At 43.0% G+C, this 18,337-nt stretch overlaps 1 protein-coding gene across 2 annotated transcripts in view; it reads right to left on the reverse strand.

The window, feature by feature from the left end:
• Positions 1-597: 597 nt before the first annotated feature.
• The window catches only part of BAZ1B (bromodomain adjacent to zinc finger domain 1B), a 70,518-nt gene continuing 52,778 nt past the window's right edge, over positions 598-18,337 (reverse strand). The window contains exons 12-19 of one of the 2 annotated variants that reach the window (XM_044283910.1): positions 11,812-11,989; positions 11,504-11,692; positions 8,097-8,244; positions 7,866-8,013; positions 6,352-6,476; positions 4,176-4,315; positions 2,854-2,957; positions 598-1,897 (exon numbers count right to left, since the gene is read on the reverse strand). In XM_044283910.1, coding sequence (XP_044139845.1) covers positions 1,573-1,897; positions 2,854-2,957; positions 4,176-4,315; positions 6,352-6,476; positions 7,866-8,013; positions 8,097-8,244; positions 11,504-11,692; positions 11,812-11,989 — 1,357 coding nt within the window. In that variant the 3' untranslated portion in view covers positions 598-1,572. Of the gene's footprint in view, positions 1,898-2,853; positions 2,958-4,172; positions 4,316-6,351; positions 6,477-7,865; positions 8,014-8,096; positions 8,245-11,503; positions 11,693-11,811; positions 11,990-18,337 lie in introns of both variants that reach the window. The other variant, XM_044283909.1, reaches the window with a different exon arrangement.

The following is an 18,337-nucleotide window of genomic DNA, read 5'->3' on the forward strand; positions in this document are numbered from 1 at the left end:
TTAGTGCCCCCTGTAGATGACCACATAGTACTCTGCCCCCTTACCCATAGTACCCTCCATGTGTCCCAGTATAAATTGCTACTGTACAGAGGCCTCCATATAAAATACCCCTTTTGTGGCCTCAGTAGATGCTCCTATAGTGCCCACCAATGTGCCAGTAGCAACAGCCCGCCCCCAATCATGTGCCAGATATAGATATACACATACACACAACTCATACTTGCCTCCATGTCAGCGATGCAGGCCTCTTCCGGCCTGTGTCCCGCGCTCTATAGCTCAGGCGGCGCAATGTCATCGCACCGGCCTCTGATAACCACTAGGCCGGCAGCCTATCAGAAGGGACACTCCTCTCCCTCCCCTGCCGCACAGCCATCTGCATCGCTGTCCTGGGGACGACGATACAGATTACTACAGAGATGAGCGCTTCCACAATGGGATCGATCATCTCCCTGCGGCCCCCCACTTCTGAGCAGCTCCATCTCAAATAACTCAGACAACCCCTTTAAAAGATCAAAAAGTATCTGAACCAATTCACTGAAATAAGCATGAAACTCAGAATGTGAACGAACCATAGATGAAAAATATGATTCCGACAGGCAGAGGGGACGTGGCTCCTTCTGTTTTAATATTAATAAAGGCAAACACTTGTTTTCATATAAACTGTACTGTACATGTGCCAAACCCAGACAAAGGCTCCCTTTATACAAGATCACAAGCAAACATTGAATATCTAGAAAAGGGAAAAGTCAGTACAAAAAAAAAAATAATAATTTTGAAATAATTCTGTTTGACGTTTGGATACCTGTGTTGGCAGAAAAGATAAAAAAAAAAAAAAAAAGAAATTAAAAAATTTCTTCCGTGAGGGAGTGGAACATAAAATTATCTTCCGAACTATCAGTCCTTGCTGGTAGCATTTATATACAGGGAGGCAGGTAAAGTTTGGGGATGCTGGTGATTCTTTAAGGGTTTTATCCAGCTTCAGAGAACCTCCCTATGTCTATGTGGGGCACACTTACAAATAGTTGACATGTAATCTCTAAATACAATAGGTGTGTGGAGTGCAGACATCCTTAGAGTTTAACACAATGAAGAGTCCCAGAGTTGACTGGAGGTTAGAAGCTCTGCCCATAATGCAGAAGAGGTCATGATTTGTAGAAGCCACAGCTCTGAACTTCAGTTCTGGAGTTGCTCTCTGGCTGGACACACCAGTAAGTGCCTTAGACAGAAGTGTGCACAGCTTCCACACCAACAAAATAGATGGAGTTGATGGTGGCTTAAGACTAGTGATTCAATCAGTAACAATTCCAAAAGATTTTCAAAGAGAAGCCGGCGAGTGTCTTCTTCAGCGTTACAGTGATTGAGTATCAGTCACTGGGTGCAGCACACATCCAAGAGGGGAAAGGGGGATGACACCACACACCCGAATCTTCACTGAACCTCCCATACCATTATATAAGGACAAAACATGTTTGGTCTCTAATAGGGTAAACTTCCAGTTCTGTCTCAACATACACACTTCTACCCCTCTCTGAAATCCTTCTCTCACACTCCCTCTCCTTTATTGTCACCCTCTTATTTCTTCCGCTTGCGCTCCCTGCCATTACTGTCGGGCTCGGGCGCCTGATGCTTGCGATGCCTCCTTTGGTAAGGGTGTCCTGGAAGGTGTTTGCCGAGGAGGTCTTTTACACACTGCTCTGTTTTTTCTAGGCAGGATATTTGCTGGCTTCCCGGCTCGTAGTACATCTCGGCATTTCCAAATACTAGTTTCAGATCATTAAGGAACTCCTGCACGGTCTGATAGTTGCCACAGGAGCACTTGCTTTGCATGGTCTGGAAGTCCATAGGCGTCGTTACCACTTTCATGTAGCTCTCATCCTCATCTGCAGTCACTGGCTCCCTGAATGACACAATAAGAAGGGATAATTAAAGTCTTGTAAGTTAAACTATTGCAAGGTAAAACAATTGCAGCAGTAGTTCCAGTTTATTGTCTGATAACAGACAAGCATTTATTTGTTTTTCCAAAGACCTTGGTACAGGCAATTAAAAAAAAAATAAAAAAAAAAAAAAAGTTAATTTTATACAAAAAGCCCGAGCTGTCCACAGGCTGAGTGTTTTATACTGCAACTCTGTTCCATTCACTTCAACTGAACTAATTTGCAACAGACAACCCATTGATACAAGTGGCAGTGTTTTTGGAAGAAAGGAGCCATGTTTTCCCAATCTTGGACAACCCCTTTCAGCAATAATCAAGAAATTAAGGCCAGATCCCAACGAGGGAGATCAATGCAAGAAAGACGATTCCTCGTTTGGACCACTGCTCCTGACAGGAGTGCATGGCATTAAAATGCCTTATAATGCAGTCTCCCAGATCTGTTTCTACTGAATTACACTGACAGCATTATGTTAGAACAATTCATTAGATATAGGCCTGGGAGGGGGACACAGCATTATAAATCATTATAGTGCAGTGTGATCCTGTCAAAAGGAGCACAGGTCAGAACAGGAAATCATGCTTACACACGGAGTGTGTTTCTTGCATTCAACTCGCTCCTCTGAAACTAGCCTAAAAAGTTGTAGGATCACTATCACTTTTTCTGTGTTCAGGTTCCACAGGCGCAAAATAGGAAACAAAATCAGTAGAAGTGCAGAAGTGTGAAATCCACCTCCCTTAGTGTCTTATGTTTGCACATAAATTGCAGTACAACATTTGCAGGACACTAACATATAAGAGCATTCTAACAGGTACCAGTCCCAGTGGAGGCCAAAAAGACACTATGGATACAATTGTGACCGCATTTTTTACTTTAATTCATCCTCTGCTAAATTAAGATATTACGTTTAAGATGCACTTACCTGAAAGGCCAACTGAACCGATACTTTATGAGCTTACACAAGATCTCCTCACACTTCTGAAACTCCTGATTCTGGCGCCTGGAGGTCGGCTTGCTCTGACGTATCTAGAAGAAAGGAGGACAGTATTGCACATGGAGAACAAGACTGCCATTACCACCGATGATGGCCAGTACCTAGAACGCTAATTACTCAGGCAAATCTGGACTAGATTTGACACTTACTACACAAGGGTAAGAGAAGTTTATGAATTCTCCTCAAATATTCTGAGACAGTCTCCAAAGGTACAGACGCGAGTCTGCTCTTGCACGAGCTACTGTCATTGTCACAATATGGTCATCTTAAGCTGTCACAGGTCTGTACTCTGATATCAGGGTGGGGAAAACAATGCATGGAACTGGCAGAAAGTGAAATGCTTGGCATAACTGTGCTGATAAGAACAAAGGGATGTAGAGCCTGGCAGGGCCACCCCTGCAACACTAACTGGCATAGATTAAGAAGCCAGTCAGAGAGAAAAAAATTACTTTGACAAGGTTTCTCCACAAAGCAGCTGCTAAAGAAATGTACAGTGAAAGTTTTATATAGATGTTAAAGAAAGTTATTACTTTAGTCAGGAGTTATGTATTTACTCCACTGCCAGCAGTCAGTTTCTATGCCTACTGGAGTAAATCTATTACCTTTATTTGCTGGCGCCTTACCAACCTCATTGTTTTAACTTAACGTAGTCTGTTGAGCAAAGACAATAGTGAGGTTACAGGGGTACCAAACTAACAGCACGCCAGTCTGCTTCCAGGGACAGCAGGCACTGTTGAACATTCTGCTCTTGCCCAACCTGGCATTCCTTTCAAACAATTAGATTTCCAATTCTTTTCTAACCACATATTTGATAAATGAGGAACGCTCAGAGGCATTCGCCTGAATTGCCTCCACATACTACTATAGGTCGTGTCAGGCAGGGTTTGCGTGCCTGGATCAATATCTGCAGTGGTCAATAGTTTTCCTCACCATCTACATTCTGAACGAGTTGTTTCTGATGAGACAAGCCCTTGAAGTACTACATTCACACAGTGATGTTGGCCACTATGGCAACAGTCAATGGAATTGGCTTCTGGCAGCCAGGAGGGAGGTAAGCGTTGTGCATGCAGTGAACTATTACAGTAGAGTCAATGCAAGATTAATGTTACATGGTCCCCCATAATTCTATACCACAATTCACTAAATTCAAACTCCATTTTCTCAAAACGGAAACGATCGACTGCTAACAGAACTCTACAGGAAGGTGTAGCTTAAATTACTGGACATAGTAGATTCACTATACATACCACCTCATCTACATCTGCTCCATTTTCCTCTGCCGCATCCTGCCGTGACGATCTGGTCGGTTGCCTATTTTTTGGTGGGCGTCCACGGCGTCTTGGCTGATCAAGTTTGGTTGTTTTTGCTTTAGTAGCTTTGCGAGATCTCACTAAAAAAGGAAACATCACACTTAGGGTCTATTCACATGTCCGTAAGTGTTTTGCGGACCGCACATCACAGACACTATAATAGAAAATGGTCCGCAATTGCAGATCAATAAAGTAATTATGGAGTAAAAAGTGACTTTGTAAGAATACTAAATTCACGACAGTAAATGCAGAGCTGCCAAGTTTCCATAGAACTACAATTGATCCCTTTAGACAACTGGGAACTAGAGAAATAAAAAAATAAAAAAACATTTGTTCCCCATATCTACCCCCTCCTGAATTAATGGCTGTGACACAGCTGCTGTCGGTGAGAGATGAGTAGACTGCAAACCATAAAGAGGGCCACACAGCAGGATCTCACATTTGCCAAGTTAATCATTGGAAACTTAACTGACATGGGGTAAGAGGCAAACACGTGTCGTGTTACCACCATGGGTCTAAACAGTGAACTTAAACTTCTTCTGCATCTCTGTAGCCACATTCTACCCAGAGGCGGCTGTCAGAAGAACAGAAATGCTGATCCTGTTCGATCCCTCAGCTTTCATCTCTATGTCCCACACTCGCATACAAACGTGGCTCTTGTAAATGAAATGACGTCTGACAGCATGCCATGCAGGCGTTCTGTGTGCACGCAGGCTAACAAATCGCCATTCTCCAAAATCCCACAGGATTCCAAAGCTTATTGCCTGGTTTAACTCCTTGCCATCAGAAAGAAATCACAAGGCTGCCGTTACGTTCACTTCTATGGGAACTCCAGAGATAGAGCACTGTACTGCAGAGCTCCCATGGAAATGTATGAAGCGGCGGCCCGCTTTTCTGACCACCCAGACAACCTCTAAGTATCTACCAAAGTGCAAGTAAGATGGTCATAAACCATTTAGTCTATGGCCATAGGAGGCTAGTTGTCAACTTCATTCACTACATTTGACCGCTTAAACAGGCTAAACAGTTTCTGCAGTACATAGATTAGCCCCATTTAGTTGGTTAACCCGGTGTGGCCATATGCCAAGCTTTGTGACCATGAGTAAAAAGGCTATGCCGAGGCCTAAACTATGTTTTCTGCAGAGGTGCAGAGGGCTTTTGTTTGACAAGTAAACGCCATGTCCAGTCATGCAACTATTTTACTGCTCCACTCCATCTAGATTTGCAATTAATCTAATTCAATCCAGTCATATCTGGCTACAGAGGGTTGATTTGCAGTCTATGGGGGTTATTTATCAAGGGACTTTGGCTATTTTTACAACTAAAATAGTCCCAAGTCCCCTTTTTGACCAGCCGTGTGACAATATTAAAGGGTACCTGTCACCGGGATTTTGTGTATAGAGCCGAGGACATGGGTTGCTAGATGGCCACTAGCACATCTGCAATACCCAGTCCCCATAGCTCTGTGCTTTTATTGGTTAAAAAAACTGATTTGATACATATGCAAATTAACCTCAGATGAGTCCTGTACGTGAGAGGAGTCCGGGACAGGACTCATCTCAGGTTAATTTGCATATGTATCAAATCTTTTTATTTTTTACTACACAATAAAAGCACACATAGCTATGGGAACTGGGTATTGCGGATGTGATAGTGGCCATCTAGCAACCCATGTCCTCAGCTCTATACACAAAATCCCGGTGACAGGTTTCCTTTAAGTTGCACAGCCGGTGCTGAAAAGTTTGCAGGAAGGGGGTAGAATAGGGCCCTGCTGGGATTCCAGCAAATTTACTAATACGTATGCCTGGAAACAGGCACCCATGTTGGTGAACGTCAGCCTGGGGCTGGTATAGTTTTCCACCAGGTGCATAGTTGCCTTAGATTAGCCTAATTAATGAGGTGAATGTCTGGACATAAATTAAGCCAATACAGAAAAATACACTGATCTTTGTAAACTTGCCCCTATAACTATGGAGACAACAGGAGCACGTGAAAAAGTAGGATAGTTGAGACCAAAATGATTAGCACAGCTGCTTTTTTTAATTTCAGATAAATCGGATCATAAATAATTTGTTGCAGAGGGGCACTAAAGTAATCCAGCAATATATTAACTTACAGCGGAGTCCAACTACATCTTGGTCATCATCACTCTCTGCCTCCTCATCATAGTCTTCCTCCTCGTCATCCTCTTCATCTTCCTCCTCCTCCTCTTCATCATTAGTGGATTCCTCTGCATAATTCCTTAAAATAAAAATGGGAATATATGGTTACATCACGGGAACTCCATAAAACTCCTTTGCCCTGCACGATTCAGCGCAGGGCAAAGGAGAGCATCGGAGCATGAAATGCTCCGATGCTCATATCAGGGGAGCTGCCTGGGTAAAACTCTGGGTATGTCCAGGTTTAGCCCTGAACCCGGACAACCCCTTTAATGCAAAGAAGTTTACTATTTTATTACGATAGTCCATATTGCCTCTTTTGCTAGCTTGATTAATTTTTCCATCACATTATACACTGGGATTACAGCCACTGCTGAAGCGACAGATACAAGGTGGCTCGGACAGGAGCCGCTGCACATGCTTGCATATGTGCCCTCGCGGTCCCCATCGCCAGTAAAGCTGGTGCTTTTTCCTATGCTGTGCAAGCACAACCACTGCTGCTAGATTGCAGAGTGGTCGTAACTCCTGGATACAAGCAGTGTATAATGTAATGGAAAACTGAATCAAGTCAGCAAAAGGAGGCAATGTGGACAATCGCAATACATTAGTAAGTGGCCTGTATTGACTTTCTCTAAATGATAAATGGCATTTGCTGAAGTTAAACAACCCCTTAGAACAGTTCATTCTAATCTTTCAACAAACTGTTCAATATGCGCGTTTGTACATGAGTAATAACACTATCTGTCCACTACATAACTGGTATCTGGCATTTATTAGCAGTTTTCCCTGTGCATGCTGAATGTCTAGTTTGCAGTTCTAGATCTGGTGGGTGGAGACTAGCTGCAATATATTTCACACACAAAGTGGAAGAGAATCTACTTCTAATCTTCTTTAATTTACTCAGAGGCAGCCCCACAATCACAGAAGACATTAGAAAAGTGCTGACCTGTATGGTTGTGAATAAAGCACTTGGGCTGCAATACAGACTTTCTATTTAGCTGGGCAGTCTCTATGTCTGTGTCTCATGCAGTCCCTGCTCACCTCTCCCCCATCCCCTGCACATAGACTTGTATTGACAAGATTAATATAAAACTTCCTGAGAAACTGATCCCGTCCCGAAGAGCTCAAGTTATTAATCAAAGAGTAAACTGATAACTAGACATTTCTCAATAAGACAAAGCTTGTACTATTGATTTATGCAAAGTTGTATGAAGAGTTAGTGGCCAAGCTCTCACATAACTTATTGTTGCAAATACTCAATTCGGTACACATACTGATAGTCAGCAATTACAGAAAGCATGCTGAGGAATCAGGCCGCAAGTGTCACAATTTCTGAATCTTTTTAATGGATTTACTCCATTACAAGAAAGTATTTTTCAACTGTGTGAACATGGCCTACAGAGAAAAAAAATGAAAGTTCCCAAAGATGAGCAGACCTATAACACATAGTAGCAGCAATAACAGTCATTACCTGCCCCGAGAGCTGCGCCTAAGTGTAGCTGGTTGACAAGCTGGACACAGCCATTCTCCATCAGGGATGTTTAACAGCACCGGCCGCAGACAGAAGAGATGGAATGCCTTATTACACTCATCACATAATATAAGTTTATCATCCTCACCTAGGCAGAGAAACGTAAAATCATTTAAAAAATAAAATAAATAAAAAAATAAAGTTTAAAATTCACCTATTCTGTTACAATACCTTTCTTACGACAAACTTTACACCGGGCGTTTTCAGATGACATATCCCATTTGATGCACGCATCCAACATCCCTAGCAGCACATGCATGCGAGAGAATGTTTGGGCCTCCAGAATTGCAGCCTTCCATTTTTCAACAGCCGATGCCACCTGTGGGGCAGAGCACCAATGAAACAATATAAAATACATGACCAGGAAAAATGTCAACTATTCAATTTTCAATATGCACTGTGGCAAAAGCATGTCAAGTCCTCTAAAGGTGGAATGGAACACTTAAAAAAAAAAAAATCATAAAAACAGGTCCCAATCCACTAGACCAGTGTTTCCCAACCAGTGTGCCTCCAGCTGTTGCAAAACTACAACTCCCAGCATGCCCACACAGCCAAAGGCTGTCCAGGCATGCTGGGAGTTGCAGTTTTGCAACAGCTGGAGGCACTGGTTGGGAAACACTGCACTAGACCAGGGGTAGGCAACCTCCAGCACTCCAGCTGTTGTGAAACTAACTCCCAGCAAGCATACTTCCTCTACTCTTCTCAGAAATCACAGAAATGAATCGGGCATGCTGGGAATTGTAGTTTCACAACAGATGGAGTGCAGAAGGTTGCTGATCCCTGCACTAGACAAAAAATAAAAATCTATACATAAATGGCTTTCAAGCCAAATATAAAGTGGAACCTTTTTCATACAAGCAGCCAAACATGCAATGAAAACTGGCAGTATACATAATATATGATGAGTGCAAGGGAGCAGAGCACTGAATGGTGGGGGGAGTCAGGTCAGACTGCCACTGCATGGATATCACTGACCTATCCCAAGGTAAGGTAATCAATATCTAAAGTCCATGTAAAAACTTTATTCCTCAATTTCTCAGTTGACAATTTGGGGGCCTAAAGACCAATTAGTAGCTTTCCATTAAGTTAGTCTCACAAGATAATATATTCAATATAATTCAATCTACAACGGTTGACCAGATTCCAATTAATATAGTAATTTGAGGGAACTCAGACAGACATTTTCAGAAACAAAATATTACAAAGTTATTTCAATATTCTCCATTCTGAGTGAGCTGCTACTGAGCAGTGAATTACTCTACAGGGTTAAGGTGAAAATGCACAGAGAAGATGGAGACTTATCTTGTCACTATTTGTCATGTTCAGCCATGCAAGCAATGCACATGGACACTGCACTGAAATAACAGATCCCAAGAAAGAAAAATCTGTCAAACAGCTCCAATCTTTTCCTGTAAAGGATAGCTAGTTAATGCCACCACAAGTAAAAGCCTGTAATCAGCATAGTCCTCACGATGAATCAGTTCTGTAGAATACACAGATTCACGTTTTACCCTTTGTATAGGAGGGTTTAATCTACACGGCTAAGATCTCGCCTGCTCCATCAGCGGACTGCCACCATGTGGACATACCAAATATGCAACGACCACGAGAAGCATTTAGAACTTCAAAGACTGTGACAGCCATAAAACAAACAAATGTTATTTTCACCTTCACAAGGATACTGATGTTAGGACGGAAAAATGTTTGGAGCATAATCAAAGGGTTTGGGAAAGTGCTATACACACACAAGGGAGACTGAGCAGGCATGCCGACAAATACACAGGACCTGACAGCATCACACAACATCCATACAGAGATATCTCTATCTAGTATAATGGACTCAGCTGACATATTAAATCAACCTCTTACAATCTGAAACTGTCCGACGATAGAGCGACTAACATCCAAAAGAATTTTCTTCTGAGTTTTGTAAACAATAATATTGTATTGTACTGGATGAAGCAATTGACACAAAAACTCGTGACGACATGTCATGGTTTATTTTTCATAACTCCATAAAATATTATCTGATTAAAAAAAAAAAAATCCTGGACACCAAAATCATTTTAGAGAATGAAAAGACTCCGGTCACAGAAGCTAGCAGGGGATCACAGGGAATACAGAATTTCTTTACGATCATGTGCATGAGGCTTTCTAATTTCAGTCCGCATTTTTTTTTTTTAGGGAACTGAAAAAAAACAATAGGGCTGCAAAAGATGCAGACAGCACAATGTGTACTGTCCGCATCCCTATGTCCATCCTACGGCAGTGCAAATAAACAGAATATGTCCTATTCTTGTCTGTAACAGTGTGGGAAATGCACAAGGTTAAAATATGGGATGTCCACAAGTTTGTTGATCGTGCTGCCTTCTGAGTGCAAAAGTTCCAATCCCAGACCCTCTTTTTTCTCCAATGCTCAGGTTGTTTCACTTTGTAGCCACACAAATGGTTACCAGAGGCTAGGTGCACTCACGTACACCTGCACCCTAGAGGGAAGTATTAGTGCAAATAGTGAAGTTCCACCAGGTATTTATCGCAATCAGCAGGTTTTATTCTACTTACAAAAAAGTCTAAAATCTCAGTCATAAAAACAAGTCTTTTTCATCACAGATCCAGAGGGTGGATCTGTGATGAAAAAGACTTGTTTTTATGACTGAGATTTTAGACTTTTTGTAAGTAGAATATTTGCACTAACACTTCCCTCTAGGGTGCAGGTGTACGTGAGTGCACCTAGCCTCTGGTAACTGTGTGGCTACAAAGTGAAAAAAAGAGGGTATGGGATTGGAACTTTTGCACTCCAGAAGGCAGCGCGATCAACAAACTTGTGGACATTTTAACTGTGAAGCGACCTATACTCCCGTCGCTTGGTGGATCTGCAGCGCTGATAAGTACACTAAAAATTGGAGATTGTTTTTATATTGTTTATTTAAAATATGGTATGCACATGGCCTGTATCCATGTTTTGCAGATCTCTAAAATGACTAAAAAACTAAACAGCGAGAAAAGGAACATTTGATGTTGAGTGGGGTAGGGTGATAGTGACTGATGGGTTGATGTATATGCATGAATACACAGCACGCTGTCAAATACAGAAGAATCAAAAAACCACACGTCTACTGTATCGTCTTAATGCTGCTAGTAGCCAAACATCAAATTTTGTGCCGCTGTATCTAGACCTGTATCTATAACATAGGGTAGCATACGTATTAAAGGGGTTGTGCAGTTGCATATGATACTGATGACCTTTCAATATTCACCTGCCCTAGGTCTGTACTTCTGTATCCAGACGGATTCACTCCAAGCGGAATGTAGTGGCTGTGCAGGGTAATTACAATAGCTCGGCCTATTCAAACAGATGATCAGCGGGGGTATCGGGCGTTGCCCCTTCCTCCCACAAATCTGATATTGATGACCTACCCAGAGGACAGCTCATCAATATAATGCCACGGCATAACCCCTTTAAAGCTAACAGACAGGATTCAAAAGAGGACAATACCCCTTTAAAGTTATATCAGCTGCAATTTCCGCATTTCTAGCATCTGAAGAGATTAATGTTAAAACTGAGCAATACAACCCACCTTTGCCTCCTCAGCCATTTTCTTTTCCTCATCCTGCTCCTCAGCTTTGGCCGCAGCTTCCTCTGATTGAGGTTTTCTCTTTTTCTTCTCTTTTGGAGCCATAAATCCCTGTAAAAACTTCTTGATGACAGCTGCTTGTAGAGAGATGACACACTCTCCAAAGTCTTTGAGATTTTCCAATGTACGAATCTGTTTGTGTAAAGGAGAGAATTCATAGCATTTTGTACTGGGAACACTCAATTACTCCAAGTACCGTTACTGGCTGGTGCACAGGTACATATGGCAACAAAACCTTGCTCGGTCCTTACCTTTTCTTCAAGTTCTGTTGTATCATCCAGATAACCTAATCCTCCTTTCTGCAGTCTTGTTGCTACTTCAATTATATCACTTCGCAAAAAGTTTAGCAGCTCCTGTTGTCCATCACATGTCTTTAAACCCAAGTTTTGCTTACGAGCAAGGTGAATCGAATGCAAAATGTCCTGATACCTGAACATAAAGTAGGTGAATGAATAACCAGAAACCGTACATCCATCAAAAAGAACAGTCATTTACACTGCATTACATGCTAATGTACAGAGCGGCATACACCATTCCCCTGTGGGAGCCTGGTGTAGAGAATGCCTATCACTAAAGCAAGTCACTGAACAAGCAGCAAGTACCGGGAGACATTAACTCAGCAGTGGATGCACCTTTATGCCCACATTTATCTATGTATTTGCCTTATCTGTCAGGCAATATCAACTGCTTGCTGCCTGCAGAATTTAGAGTCATGAATGTAAGTTTGTAAAAATTTAGTCAAAAGAAGGTATGGATTACAAAGTAGTAGGTCATTATCACATCAGCAGGGGTGTAAGTCTGGGCACCTCCGCCGATCAGCTGTTTCAGGGAGTCTCAAATCACTAGAGCTCTGGTGAGCGCAGCTGGCTCGCAGTTTTCAAGGCACAGCACCGTACATTGTACAGCAGCTAAGCCCCATTCACGTCAATGGCGATAAGCTGCAACAAGGCTGACGTATGGTGAAGTCACATGGCCTAGGAAGAGGCCTCAGCAGTTTGAGTGCTACTTCCGTTACAGAATTACCTTCTTGCACCTCAGCCATGTTAGCCCCCCCATATCAAAATTTTAGAACAAAACATATGCAGTTGGTTAGATCTTTGTTAGATCAGGTTAGATCAATTGTTGTTTGCGTTAGATCTCATACAGAGGTAGAGATATTAAGTTATTTGCAGGGGGGGCTAACCTGTCATCAGCCCCCCCCCTTATCAAAAAAAATTTACCAAAAAATTAGCTATTTTGGAAGATATTTGTTAGATCAGGTATGATCAACTAGTTGTTTTGTTAGATCTCACATAATTACAGATTTATTAAGTGATTAATGAGTGGGGGCTAGCCCCCCCACATGCAATTTTCAGGTAAAATTTGATGCAGACTAATAGGCCTTCGTTAGATCCGGTAAGATCAAGTGGTTTCAACGTTAGATCTCATTTAATTACAGAGATATTTCACATGAAAACACAGATATTAGGTAGTATTTAATAGGGGGGCTAGCACCCCCACATGCAATTTACTGGTAAAATTTGATTCAGGCTAATAGGCCTTCGTTAGATCCGGTAAGATCAAGTGGTCCTAATGTTAGATCTCATAATTACAGAGATATTATGGATATTACCCCCTATTTAATACTTCCTAATATCTGTTTTCATGTGAAAAATCTCAGTAATTATATGAGATCTAACGTTAAAACCACTTAATCTTACCGGATCTAACGAAGGCCTATTAGCCTGAATTAATTTTTTCCCGAGAATTATATGTGGGGTGCTAGCCCCCCTTATGTAATACTAAATATTCATAATATCTCTATAATTATATGAGATCTAACGTTGAAACCACTTGATCTTACTGGATCTAACGAAGGCCTATTAGCCTGAATCAAATTTTACCAGAAAATTGCATGTGGGGGGGCTAGCCCCCCTTTTAATACTACCTAATATCTGTGTTTTTATGTGAAATATCTCTGTAATTAAATGAGATCTAACGTTGAAACCACTTGATCTTTCCGGATCTAACGAAGGCCTATTAGTCTGCATCAAATTTTACCTGAAAATTGCATGTGGGGGGGGCTAGCCCCCCCTCATTAATCACTTAATAAGTCTGTAATTATGTGAGATCTAACAAAACTAGTTGATCATACCTGATTAACAAATATCTGACAAAATAGCTAATTGTTTGGTCAATTTTTTGATAAGGGGGGGCTGATGACGGGTTAGCCCCCCCTGCAAATAACTGTTAATATCTCTACTTCTGTGTGAGATCTAACGCAAACAATTGATCTAACCTGATCTAACAAAGATCTAACCAACTGCATATGTTTTGTTAAAAATTTTTGATATGGGGGGGCTAACACGGCTGAGGTCCTTCTTGCAGATGTGGCACACTAATTTAATCTGCTTGTCCCATTTAGGTGAATGGAAAGACCAGTTGTATATGCACTGTGCCGCCTCTGCAAGTGAGACTATGCGCAAGCAATTCTAAAGCAAAAGCAGCGCTTGCATGAGCACCGACTGCTAAGGCCAAGTTCACATCAGTGTTCAGCCTTTACATTCTTCTGCTCTTTCACCCTAGCGACAGGACGGATCCGACAGGCTGTTCACCCTGTCGGATCCGTCCTGCAGCTCCGTCCCCATTGACTTTAATGGGGATGGGGGCGGAGCTCCAGTGCAGCACTGCGAAAGGCTGCCGGACTAAAAGTAATGCATGTCCAACTTTTTAGCCCGACTGCCTCACCGCGAACTGCGCTGGAGCTTCTCCCCATCCTCATAGTCAGTCAATGGGGACGGAGCAGCGGAAGGACGGATCCGACAGGGTGAACAGCCTGTCGGATCCGTCCTGCCGCTAGGTGTGAAAGTAGCCTTAGGCCTCCTGCACACGACAGTTTTTTTTCACGGTCCGCAAAAACGGGGTCCGTGATCCGTGACAGTTTTTACGTCCGTGGGTCTGCCTTGATTTTTGGAGGATCCACGGACATGAAAAAAAAAGTAGTTTTGGTGTCCGCCTGGCCGTGCAGAGCCAAACGGATCCGTCCTGAATTACAATGCAAGTCAATGGGGACGGATCCGTTTGATGTTGACACAATATGGTGCCATTTCAAACGGATCCGTCCCCATTGACTTTCAATGTAAAGTCTGGAGTTCTTTTATACCATCGGATTGGAGTTTTCTCCAATCCGATGGTATATTTTAACTTGAAGCGTCCCCATCACCATGGGAACGCCTCTATGTTAGAATATACTGTCGGATATGAGCTACTTCGTGAACCTCAGATCCGACAGTATATTCTAACACAGAGGCGTTCCCATGGTGATGGGGACGCTTCAGGTTAGAATACACTACAAACTTTGTACAAGACTGCCCCCTGCTGCCTGGCAGCACCCGATCTCTTACAGGGGGATATGATAGCACAATTAACCCCTTCAGGTGCGGCACCTAAAGGGGTTAATTGTACTATCATATTCCCCTGTAAGAGATCAGGGCTGCCAGGCAGCAGGGGGCAGACCCCCCCCTCCCCAGTTTGAATATCGTTGGTGGCACAGTGTGCGCCCCCCATCGGGCCCCCCCTCTAATGTTAGAAATCGTTGGTGGCACAGTGTGTGCCCACCATCGCCCCCCCCCCCCTCCCTCCCTTGTATTAAATCGTTGGTGGCACAGTGCCAACCACCATCGCCCGCCCCCCCCCCCCCCCCCCCCCCTCTATAGCAGTAACAACATTGGTGGCAGTGTGCGGCCTCCCATTCCCCCCATCATTGGTGGCAGCGGAGTTCCGATCGGAGTTCCAGTTTAATCGCTGGGGCTCCGATCGGTAACCATGGCAACCGGGACACTACTGCAGTCCTGGTTGCCATGGTTACTTAGCAATAGTACAACAGTAGAAGATTCACACTTACCTGCTTGCTGCTGCGATGTCTGTGAACGGCCGGGAGCTCCTCCTACTGGTAAGTGAAAGGTCTGTGCGGCGCATTGCTAAAGAACTGTCACTTACCAGTAGGAGGAGCTCCCGGCCGTTCACAGACATCGCAGCAGCAAGCAGGTAAGTATGAATCTTCTACTGTTGTACTATTGCTAAGTAACCATGGCAACCAGGGCTGCAGTAGCTTCCTGGTTGCCATGGTTACCGATCGGAGCCCCAGCGATTAAACTGGGACTCCGATCGGAACTCCGCTGCCACCAATGATGGGGGGGGGGGGGAATGGGAGGCCGCACACTGCCACCAATGTTGTTACTGCTATAGAGCTAGAGGGAGGAAGGGGGGCCGATGGTGGTTGGCACACTGTGCCACCAACGATTTATTACAATAGAGGGAGGGGAGGGGGGGGGGCGATGGTGGGGGCACACTGTGCCACCAACGATATTCAAACTGGGGAGGGGGGGCTGCCCCCTGCTGCCTGATCTCTTACAGGGGAATATGATAGTACAATTAACCCCTTTAGGTGCCGCACCTGAAGGGGTTAATTGTGCTATCATATCCCCCTGTAAGAGATCGGGTGCTGCCAGGCAGCAGGGGGCAGTCTTGTACAAAGTTTGTAGTGTATTCTAACTAGAAGCGTCCCCATCACCATGGGAACGCTTCTGTGTTAGAATATACTGTCGGATATGAGTTTTCACGAAGTGAAAACTTAGATCAGAAAAAGCTTTTATGCAGACGGATCTTCGGATCCGTCTGTATGAAAGCAACCTACGGCCACGGATCACGGACACGGATGCCAATCTTGTGTGCATCCGTGTTCTTTGATGGACCCATTGACTTGAATGGGTCCGTGAACCGTTGTCAGTCAAAAAAATAGGACAGGTCATATTTTTTTGACGGACAGGATACACGGATCACGGCCTCGGCTGCAAAACGGTGCATTTTCCGATTTTTCCACGGACCCATTGAAAGTCAATGGGTCCGCGAAAAAAAAAGGTGCACACAACGGTGGTGTGCAGGAGGCCTTACAGAAACAAAAGAATGGAAAGGATGGATTCGGCACATAACTGAGCTATAGACTATAATGAGGTCCATTAGGAAGATTTTTGAAGCAGAGACAAAAGTCTTGCATGCAGTAATGTGCGGAATCAGTCCTTTTGCTCCTATAAGGGAGCAGAACGGAAAGGCTGAAAAGCAAAAAAGATAAATTCTCTCTCTCTCTCATTTTTTTCACTGATCCTTAAAAAGGTCCTCTTTAACCACCTCAGCTCCCCTAGCTTAAACCCCCTTAATGACCAGACCACTTTTTACAATTCTGCACTACTTTCACGGTTTATTGCTCGGTCATGCAACTTACCACCCAAATGAATTTTACCTACTTTTCTTCTCACTAATAGAGCTTTCATTTGGTGGTATTTCATTGCTGCTGACATTTTTACTTTTTTTGTTATTAATCGAAATTTACAGAAATTTTTACAAAAAAACTACATTTTTCACTTTGTTGTAAAATTTTTCAAATAAGACTACATTTCTACATAAATTTCTTAAAATTTATTGTTCTACATCTCTGATAAAAAAAATGCAATAAGTGTATATTTATTGGTTTGCGCAAAAGTTATAGCGTTTACAAACTATGGTACAAAAATGTGAATTTCTGCATTTTGAAGCAGCTCCGACTTTCTGAGCACCTGTCATTTTTCCTGAGGTTCTACAATGCCCAGACAGGGTGTCTACTTTCCGAAATGGGGTCATTTGTGGGGTGTTTCTACTAAGGTATTCGCTGATGGGCATAGTGAGTTCATAGAAGTTTTTACTTTTTGTCACAAGTTAGCGGAAAATTATGATTTCTTTTTTTTCTTACAAAGTCTCATATTCCACTAACTTGTGACAAAAAGTAAAATTTTACATGAACTCGCCATGCCCCTCACGAAATACCTTGGGGTGTCTTCTTTCCAAAATGGGGTCAAATGTGAGGTATTTATACTGCCCTGGCATTTTAGGGGACCTAAAGCGTGAGAAGTAGTTTGGAATCCAAATGCGTAAAAAATGCCCTGTGAAATCCTAAAGGTGCTCTTTAGAATTTGGGCCCCTTTGCGCACCTAGGCTGCAAAAAAAAAAAAAAACTGTCACATGTGGTATCGCCGTACTCAGGAGAAGTAGGGCAATGTGTTTTGGGGTGTATTTTTACATATACCCATGCTGGGTGAGAGAAATCTCTGTAATACACAACTTTTCCCATTTTTTTATACAAAGTTGTCATTTTACAGAGATATTTCTCTCACCCAGCATTGGTATTTGTAAAAAGACACCCCAAAACACATTGCCCTACTTCTCCGAGTACGGCGATACCACATGTGTGACACTTTTTTGCAGCCTAGGTGCGCAAAGGGGCCCAAATTCCAATGAGTACCTTTAAGGAGGGCATTTTTGGACCTTTGGATTCCAGACTTCTGCTCACGCTTTAGGGCCCCTAAAATGCCAGGGCAGTATAAATACCCCACATGTGACCCCATTTTGGAAAGAAGACACCTCAAGGTATTCTGTGAGGAGCATGGCGAGTTCATAGATTTTATTTTTTTTTTGGCACAAGTTATCAGAAATTTTTTTGGTTTTTTTCCTCACAAAGTCTCCCTTTCCGCTAACTTGGGGCAAAAAGTTCAATCTTTCATGGACGCAATATGCCCCTCAGCAACTACCTTGGGGTGTCTTCTTTCCAAAATGGGGTCATTTGTGGGGTGTTTGTACTGCCCTGGCATTTGAGGGTCTCCACAATCATTACATGTACGGCCAGCAATAGGAGTTTCTGCTATTCTCCTTATATTGAGAATACGGGTAATGAGATTTTTTTTCCCGTTCAACCTCTGGGCTGAAAGA

Source organism: Bufo gargarizans, chromosome 3, assembly GCF_014858855.1.
Source record: "Bufo gargarizans isolate SCDJY-AF-19 chromosome 3, ASM1485885v1, whole genome shotgun sequence".
NCBI classification, from domain to species: Eukaryota; Metazoa; Chordata; class Amphibia; order Anura; family Bufonidae; genus Bufo; species Bufo gargarizans.